Source organism: Sinocyclocheilus rhinocerous, unplaced genomic scaffold (assembly GCF_001515625.1).
Source record: "Sinocyclocheilus rhinocerous isolate Xijiao unplaced genomic scaffold, SAMN03320098_v1.1 scaffold189, whole genome shotgun sequence".
NCBI classification, from domain to species: Eukaryota; Metazoa; Chordata; class Actinopteri; order Cypriniformes; family Cyprinidae; genus Sinocyclocheilus; species Sinocyclocheilus rhinocerous.
The window spans coordinates 1198908-1208646 of NW_015667354.1; the positions used below are offsets into that span (position 1 = coordinate 1198908).

At 37.1% G+C, this 9739-nt stretch overlaps 1 protein-coding gene across 1 annotated transcript; it reads left to right on the forward strand.

The window, feature by feature from the left end:
* The first annotated feature begins 189 nt into the window (after positions 1 to 189).
* On the forward strand, positions 190 to 2325 carry LOC107733825 (calpain-1 catalytic subunit-like). Its single transcript, XM_016545626.1, has 8 exons — positions 190 to 281; positions 512 to 784; positions 1026 to 1098; positions 1240 to 1358; positions 1454 to 1587; positions 1754 to 1928; positions 2086 to 2160; positions 2245 to 2325. The coding sequence occupies exons 2-8, from the start codon at positions 548 to 550 to the stop codon at positions 2323 to 2325; spliced, it is 894 nt and encodes a 297-aa protein (XP_016401112.1). The 5' UTR covers positions 190 to 281; positions 512 to 547.
* The last annotated feature ends 7414 nt before the right edge of the window (positions 2326 to 9739 follow it).

The window sequence follows — 9739 nt, forward strand, 5'->3', positions numbered from 1 at the left end:
ACATTTGAGATTCAAACTGCTTTTATTTGCCTATATTGATATCTCTCTATATTGAGTTAAGTCTATACATGGTGGAATTTACTGTTCTGTAAATTATACAACAGTGGTGGGAGGAATTTGGAATCTTTTGCGCAATGGTATACCTGTGCCGTGATGTACTGTGCAGAACAAAACACTGCACACTTCCTGAAAACATCATTCAGTGTGAGCACAGAATTCCAGAGCCATAGGGCAGAAAAAAGAGAGTGATCAAATCTAGTAGGAGAAGACTGCTCATTTAGGTAAGTTGTTATCTTTGAAGGTAAAATATACTATATCTTCAAAATTGAGTTTATCCACTAATTATATTGTATGTCTCTGAATAACTATCAAGATATATTTTTCAAAGGGGCAAGATTACACTCCCAGACTAGTCAAACAAGTCTAGAGTCCCTTTGAAAACAAAACATAGCATAACATAGTGGTGTGACATATCACCAGACGTGACGCCTTCATCTGTTTTTCATTATAGTTTATCCGAAGAAACAGACTTTTGCAACTGAAAAAAATGCCTCCACCTCGTGTAAACAAGAAACCCAAGAATGAATCCACAACAAATGACAACACGGGCACTCTTGACGACCCTTTGACATTCTTGGATCAGGACTACCAGGAGTTGAAGAAGAGCTGCATCACCAATCAAAAGAGATTTGTTGATGACAAGTTCCCTCCAGACAGCAGCTCCATTGACCCAAAGAACAAACTTAAATTGGACCTGGACCAAATCGAGTGGTTGAGACCATCAGTAAGTTACCTGAATTCACTTTCCATCTTCAGTCCTTCTGTAACTTGTTTGAAAGAATCATTGTAAAGTACTGCAGAATGTCTCTTAGGGCTTGTCAGAACAGGTTCACTATTGTGACAAGACATCTCAAGTGTCATGAAAGCAGACCCAAAGTACATTATTTGAGACAATTTCGTTTTGTGGTATTCACAAATCTCTAGACCAAATATTAATGCATAATTTGTTTATTTTGTCTCTTTAGAATATAGTATCAGACCCTCAGCTCATTGTACAGGGTGCTTCTAGGTTTGACTATTCCCAAGGATCTTATTTAGGTATGTTTCATTATGTATTTATTTACATCTCCAGTAATCGCTGGTTTTTAAATGATACCAACCCAATAAATAATGTCACTGTATATACACCAGGAAGACTTTATCAACTCATTGAAAGAATATTTTTTACCTTAACCTTAGGAAACTGCTGGTTTCTTGCTTCAGTTGGGGCTTTAACATTTCAGAAGGACATCATGGACCAGGTCATGCCAGCTGACCAGTCATTTGCTAAAGATTATGCAGGGATATTCCACTTCAGAGTGAGTTCTTTGGTCTTTTTCAACATAACTTGATTACATTTTTTTTTTTTAAATCATGTATCAGCCATTAAGCCTTATGTTCTGCAACTTCTTAGTTCTGGCGATTTGGTAAATGGATTGACGTTGTCATTGATGACAAACTGCCAACAATCAAAGGAAAGCTAATTTTTGTTCATTCAAAAACATCTAATGAGTTTTGGCCTGCCTTACTGGAGAAAGCTTATGCCAAGTAGGTGCCAATATGTTAAATATTTTCATTTTCATTTAACATAAATATATGCTTTTACCATAATTATAAGAGTTTATGACCCTTATTATATGTTTTGTTTGTAACACATTAGAATTTAATCTCTAAGAATCCAACATCATAAGCATGTTTGCAATGCCTCTTACAGGGTGTGCGGCTCCTATGCTGACATGCATGCTGGTTGTGTATCTGAGGCTCTGCTGGACTTCACCGGTGGCATCCATGTGTACTTCAAACTGAAACAAACTTCCACTGATTTATGGAGCCTGATGGACCGTGCAGCCAAAGCAAAGGCCCTTATGGGCTGCAGCACTTCTCGTGGGGTAAGCAGTTCCAGTGACCTCAGTCTGAAACTTTCATTCATATGAACTAAATATAAACAACAGTAAGAAACAATGCAGAGCACCGATTATACATACAACCGTATTTTATCTTTGTGTCATTAATGATATAATATGTTTTAATTTATATATTTATCAGGATACATCTGCAAACACAGTATTACCCAATGGCATCGTTCAAGGCCATGCATATACAGTGACAGGGGTTTTCAAGGTAAGTTTGCACAGAATTAAATGTCATTTAAATGTCATGTAATTAGGTCAGTGGTGGGAGAAATACAAATGCTTTGTCGCCCAGTGCAAATTCCTACAGCTGAGTTCCCCTCTTATACAGTCAGATTTGATGTTCATGGGCCTGGAGCGATTTCTCCTGTTTTAGCCATGCCAGGGTGTGGAGCTTTGCTCTTATGTCCAGCAATTATTAAATTTTGTTCTTGAAAGTTCCTCTTTCCAGTTCTCTTTAAGGATGTCAAGCACACAACACGGTCGACATCCATAGAACAGCTCAAATGGGTAAAACCCAGTGAAGGCTTGAGGAACCTCTCAGACTGTGAATAACGAGCTTATTAAGCCGCATCCCAAGTTCTAACTTACTGTTAAACTTACAAATCATATATTTCATGTCTGATTAATTTATTCAACCAGCCCATCAATTTGGGTATAGTAAATGTTAGTACGAATCAGCATAATTCCTAACCATTCAAAGATTCATACAGTCAATTCATACAGAATTCATGACGTACAGTTGAAGTCAAAAGTTTACATACACCTTGCAGAATCTGCAAAATGTTACTTATTTTACCAAAAGAGGGATCATACAAAATGCATGTTATTGTTTATTTAATACTGACCTGAACGAGATATTTCACATAAAAGATGTTTACATATAGTCCACAAGAGAAAATAATAATACTGGGTTGTTACCTGAATGATCCACAGCTGTGTTTTTTGTTTAGTGATAGTTGTTCATGAGTCCCTTGTTTGTCCTGAACAGTTAAACTGCCTGCTGTTCTTCAGAAAAATCCTTCAGGTCCCACAAATTCTTTGGTTTTCCAGCATTTTTGTGCATTTGAACCCTTTCCAACAATGACTGTATGATTTTGAGATCCATCTTTTCACACTGAGGACAACTGAGGGACTCATACGCAACTATTACAGAAGGTTCAAACGCTCACTGATGCTCCAGAAGGAAAAACCATGCATTAAGAATTTGAATTTGAAGATCAGAGTAAATGGAACTTATTTTGTCTTCTGTGAAACATGTAAGTATCTTCTGTAGCTTCTGGAGCATCAGTGAGCGTTTGAACCTTCTGTAATAGTTGCATATGAGTCCCTCAGTTCTCCTCAGTGTGAAAAGATGGATCTCAAAATCATACAGTCATTGACAAACATGCATTACATTAAATGTATTAGTTTCTTGATGTTAAAACTGTGTAATCCAAATAGATGGAAATTTTATATGCAATTCAAATACATAAATCTTAAATTTAGGCCTAAATACACTGTTTCCCTGCAGTTTTGATCACAAGTCTTATTGTTTTATGCATGATTGCTTCTCAAGCATTATCTTGTTTATAGGTTGTTTATATTTTAACAGACAGAAAATAAGGCAAAAATACTTAAGAACATGTTTTCTTACAGGGCATTTACATAAGATTCACGCAAAAACAGACATAGAATTTTTAAGACTGATTTTTTTTTTAACTTGACACATCCTTAAAGCTCAACAATTAATGCCGGACAAGACACAGCGGCCAGAGATATCCGTCTAAAAGTGTACATCTGTACTTTTACCATCGCTTATAGGAATATAATCTTGACTATTCCTTTTACACTATTGCTGATTTATTGATAAATATCCTTCAGGGGACTATGCATTGACTGGATAAAGTATGGGGTCAAAGGTCGCACATTCACAGCACTATATCGCCATATTGGCAGATTCAGTACAGTCGTATGATTGATATAAGAGCCTCCACTGAGCAATGACTCCTGACAACCACTCAAAACTGTGTTGTCAAAGCTATTTCATTATTAAACATCCTATCTAAAATCATCAAGTCTAATTTGCGCCTTTTACCAGAGCCGAACTCTCTCTTCGACCTGTCCTTGCTGAAGTTACAGAATAACTGTTCTCATATCGCTTTATAAAAGGCATAGCAGGCCGTGTTCCCGCTGATTGCAATGAATAATGCCCACGGGTATTTGCTAAATCTATGCAAACCTTCTGACACAGTGTATTCATCAAGATGTCAGACGTTGAAGGACAGATGTGGGGAACAACACCTTAAGAGTCGTCTGATAGGTGCGTGTGGAAATCAGCGTATACATCCGAACGCCTTGATCAGAAGTGTGAGGAGGCAGCCAGAGCCCATTCGCATCCCACACCTTCAAACACAGAGCACCTGTCTCTTCACTTACCTAGAAGAAACGTACCCTGACATCTGAGGTGACTTTCAAAGACTTTAAAGGTAAAACGGAGTCTCTGCGCATGGCTCAACTGCTAAGTGGCTCCCTCAGACAGAGAAGAACGTCTGATACACAGCAAGAAAAAACCTTGACTCTGCACTGGAGATGAACGTCTTCCACATTTTGAAGACACATGCTCAGCAAAAGACTGCATTGTGGATTTTTTCATGTATGAGAGAGAAAATGAGGTAGATAAACAAAATAGAATTAAAGGGCCAAATATTTACTTATACTATCGAATATTATACAACGTTAGTTCCGATCCTCAAATATGATTGGCCAAGAGGCATTCCAAGAACAACAGTGCAACATCACTGGGACTTTTCATTACTTTTATCATGCCGCTTGTCTGTCTGTTTTTGCAAGATTAAGGTTTTGACTCCTTTCAGAACTCTTTTAGTTGGTGGAGAAAAGGAAAACACCACAAGATGTTTTAAGACATAATTTAATTTAAACTTTTTGTTTTTATAATTTACAAAATCCAGTATAACTGATTAGTAGACTGGACAGGACGATTAGTAAATATAAATATGCCGTATGTAAAATATAACAAACATTTATATTTGAAATTTTACCATTATTACATTTTCAGTAAACTACCATTTACAAGTTTGGGGTTAGTAAAATGGTTAATGTTTTTAAACAAAGTCTTATATGCTCAACCAAGGCTTAATTTATTTTGATTACAAATACAGTAATATTGTAAATTATTGTTACATTTTGTTAAAATAACTCTTCTGTTTTAAAATATTTAAAAATGTAATTTCTGCAATGGTAAATCAGAATTTTCAGCTGCCAATACTCCAGTCTTCGGTGTCACATGATCCTTCAGAAATAATGCTAATATGCTGATTTACTGCTCAAGAAACATGTCTTATTATTATCAGTGTTGAAACAATAGTGCTGCTTAATATATTTTTTTCAGGATTCTATGCTGAATAGAAAGTTCAAAAGAACATGATCACATTTATATTAAATTTCTGTAACAATGTAAAAGTCTTTACTGTCACTTTCGATTTAACGTGTCCTTGCTGAATAAAAATATTAATTTCTTTCAAAGAAAAATACATAAAATTGTATACACATAAAACAGAGAAACATTTTAAAACAATAAATTTTTAAAATTATGGGACATAAAAGCACAACGCTATAAAGTCACCGTTTTTTACTTTGATGCTGTTCTGCACTTTGAAATGGGCTTCCATATATAATATCATCAGACACGTTTTATTTAAGTCCCTTTAATGGAAAGGACGGTCAAAGATGAAACAGGAGACGATAGAGAGAAGTGGAGAGATGTGATCTGAAAATGACCTGAGCTGTATTCAAACTTGGGTCGCCTACAGAAAAGCGCTAGCCTAACAAATAAAGGAGCACACGCACTACCCACCCAGCCGCATCTCCTACTGAGACACACTTCTGAGTTCACCTCAGAAAGTAACCACAGCCAACAAACACAAAACTTTTAGAGGAATTTTAAGGCACACAGATTGACAGTCTGACAAAAACAGCTCTCAGGCAATACATGTGGCAATGCTGTATATACAACAATGGCCGCCGGGTTAGACTTTGGCTTGGCTCATTTTGGAATATCTCCGGCTCCTCAGAGCGAAGAAATTGAAACTAGCAGTACAGGTGGCCAACATCTATTATGTAGAGAGATGCAGATGGAGACGGTGAGCTGCCTGAGAGAGTGCATTGTAGGGGTTTAGACAGAGACTTGTCTATCCACTGGGAGAAAATCCTGCCTGCTCTGACAATGACAGAGTGACAACATGAGATTCCATGGCAGGCTTGACAGTTCAGCTGACTGCTGTGCACTCTAACGTAATGTAAATTCTGCCAAGGAAATGACTAAATAACTGCAGCCGAGTGTGGAATTGAAGGAAGCTTAATGTGCGTGCGCGTGTTTCTCCCCGTCCCTTTTTCCATAATGGCAGTGATGATGGTTATATGGGATAGATAACAGACATTATAATAACATGCTGCTGGATAATCCAGGCATGCTGCAGGGGAAAAAAAAGAAACATCTGTACCAAGACGGGCAGAATTTATATGAAAATATTTACTTTTTCTAGCGTAATTACAATGGCAGAGACACGGGCCAGCTTTGCAAAGGTCACCAGGCTGTCCTCAAGCTCATGTTGAGTGTTTGTCACGCTTAGATGCTTGCAGGATACATCAAAAGCAGCTGGTTTTGACAGTCCAATGCAGGATGCCATTACTAGGCGAACCGGTCAAACGGAACTGTGAAAAAAATACTCGATTCATAACGCCGGAATGTAGCTTACAAGTGAAGCGTTCTCCACGGCATGTGGAGAAATGTTGGGTGCAGGAAATGGATGTAATTTCCAGGGTTGGGGAGCCCGAATGGAGAACGGGTATGGCAATGTACCTATCGTATAGAGCAGCACTTCTCAACTGGATTTGCTGTAGGACCCAAGTGGTTACCTAGAACAGTATCACAACTGTTTAGAATGCAAAAATGATATTAAAATAATTTATGAAATGTATTAATACTACTATGGACAGTACAGGCCCAACAATATATACAACTATTAAAGAGACAGTTCACCCCAAAATGAAAATTAATTTATTCGTTCCAAATAATGTACTTTCTTCGGTGGAACACAAAAGATGTTTTGAAAAAACAACATGAGGGTAAATAAATGATGACAATTTTGTTTTATTATTTCATTCAATTTTATTTCATAATTTCATCTTTTTTTATATTAGTAAAATTGACAAATGTCATCCATGAAAAAAAACAAAAACAAAAGTTTTCTTTTTCTTTTTTTCTCTTTTTGACCACTGGGCTTAAAAAATACAAAATTTAAATTTGACAGACAAATTTCATTTGAATTCATTGAATTCAACAACAACAACAAATAAGACTTTGCTTTTCCTTTTTATTGTCCCAACTATATCCTAACATTTAGCCATATTTTTCCCTGTTGCAACCCTCTGGTAGAGAACCACATAGATAAAATAATAATAAATATAAAACTAATAATAAATACAATGTATAATACATCAACATCCCTGTTTCAGTCTCAGAGTAGTAAATAAAATAAAATAAAAAAGGTAATTGTGAGACAATTTAAAACAATCAACTGCCATTGTAACAACAGTTACATTGTGAATTACAAAATTACATTATTGAAACTGTATCTCGTACTTTCACAAATACTAGATATAAGGTCACACTGTAGGATATGTCACAACTTTTTACTCTGAGGCAGAAACAGGCTTTCATTTATACATTTAACCGTTTTTTTTTTCCTGTCCACGACCCTGTTATACCTGACTTGCAACCCATTTTTGGGTGAAGAACCACTGATGTAGACCTCATGAAAAACGACAGAGAATTCTGGGTTAGTCTAATCAAGCTTAATACAAAGCCACAGCGCTGGCAGGACACCAGAGCCCCAGCGAACGAGATAGCTGGCCAGTGACAGTGTCATTCACCTTTGATCTTTACTCAAATGCCACAGTGTCCATCAGTAGCTCCATTACTATCCACTGGACACAGTGACACGGCAGACAGCTGCCAATTACAGCACAGCCCGAGGCTAAGGGTGCAGGCCACTAACCATGTGGCATGGACTCTACAGGATCAGAACTGCACAGGACACTGCTGAGCTTTGGCTGGATAACAGGGCTGAGGCATGTTTGGAGTGTGCAGAGACAGGGCTGGTACAGAAACATCCCATCTGATTTGAACCATCAGCCATCGCCATTTGTCCTACACTGGGCTCGGGTTCAGAGGTGCTTCTCCTCCCTCAGAATCGGACATTGCATTTCACGCTTGTTAGCTTGACCTTTCGGATCCGCTTACGGCTAAAGAGCTAGCAGTCATGGAAATCGAGCAAACCATCAAGAGAAATACCATAAAGCCTTTAATACTTGTGTCAAAGACTGAAGTTATGTTTCTCTGACCTTCCACTTCCCAGATGTATGTTGCTCAAAGGTATAAAAATCGGCATCCGTGTCTATGTATTCATATAAAAAAAAAAACGATATTAGTTGTTACTGTATAAAAACGATGTCAGTGTTTTACTGCACAAAAGACGAAAGGCTGTTTCAGTTCAGCTAACCCTTTGCTGTACACAGACAGGTTTGTGCAGCGACTGCACAATATCAAGAGACCTCTGGGTAAACACTATAAAAGTAGGTTCAAAACAACAGTTTAACATTGAAAATATGCGCACAAGACACCAATAACATTTGACTGATTCACAGAAGGCATAAAATGTTGATGAATCCCTTAGCATCAATATCACAGAGGTAAAATGTGAACATAAAGTGTTGAGTTATCAGCAGACATTTTAATGGGAGCGATCTCAGGGTGTTAACCTTGTTGACACCAACTATATTATGGATTTTTCCAGAGAATAAAATGGAAAATGAGAAATTTGCAAGAGGTCATACTACATGCATGCGGTATGTGAATGGAGCTGGAGGTGTAACACTGGAGGTGTTGTTGGTCCCACAGGAATGAGCTCTAACACCAAGATTATGGTACCAAAATGAAAAGCATTGAAGCCACTGCCATGTGTTTTACAACAACAGCAACAAATAAAATAAAATAAAACATATTGGCCTAGCAACATGAGCTTAACTAAATTGCATTGGTATTAAATGAGAGAGATTGTGAAGTGACACGAGAGACGTGAAAGTAGGTATGTTTCAGAATAACAGTCAAATACACAGCTTAGCAATCATTAAACAAAAATATTTTACCTAAATGCCATGTCTGACTGAAGTTTTTTTTAGAAATCTGCATAATATAAGTAAGATAAGGGGTCTCAGACAGAATACTGCACAAAATTACCATTCAAGACTTTGGGGGAAGTTTTTTTTTTTTAATGTTTTCGAGAGAAGTCTCTAATGCTCACCAAGGCTGCATTTCTATGACCAGCAACACAGTAAAAAGAGTTATACTGTGAAATATTATTACAATTTACAAAACTGTTTTCTATTTTAAAATGTAATTTATTCCTGTGATGGCAAAGCTAAATTTTCAGCATAATTTCTCCAGTCTTCAGTGTCACATGATCCTTCAGAAATCATTCTAATATGATGATTTGATGCTCAAGAAGCATTTCTTATTATTCTCCAATGTGGAAAACGGTTGTGCTGCTTAACATTTTATTTTTTGGAAACCCAGGGCTCGCAAAATTTCAAAATCGACATCGGCTGAACTTCACTGCGGACAAATCAGCATGATTAAAAACTTCAGTGATCGCTTTTTTTCTTCAAATAACAAGTCAAGAGAGTAGGGGCGCAATGGATCTAGGGCTGCCACTAACGACTATTTTTCT

Coding starts and splice junctions, on each gene's coding strand:
- LOC107733825 (XM_016545626.1), top strand. CDS start 548: ATGCCTCCACCTCGTGTAAACAAGAAACCCAAGAATGAATCCACAACA. Junction 1,099..1,239: donor TTCCCAAGGATCTTATTTAG/GTATGTTTCATT, acceptor CCTTAACCTTAG/GAAACTGCTGGTTTCTTGCT. Junction 1,929..2,085: donor GCTGCAGCACTTCTCGTGGG/GTAAGCAGTTCC, acceptor TATATTTATCAG/GATACATCTGCAAACACAGT.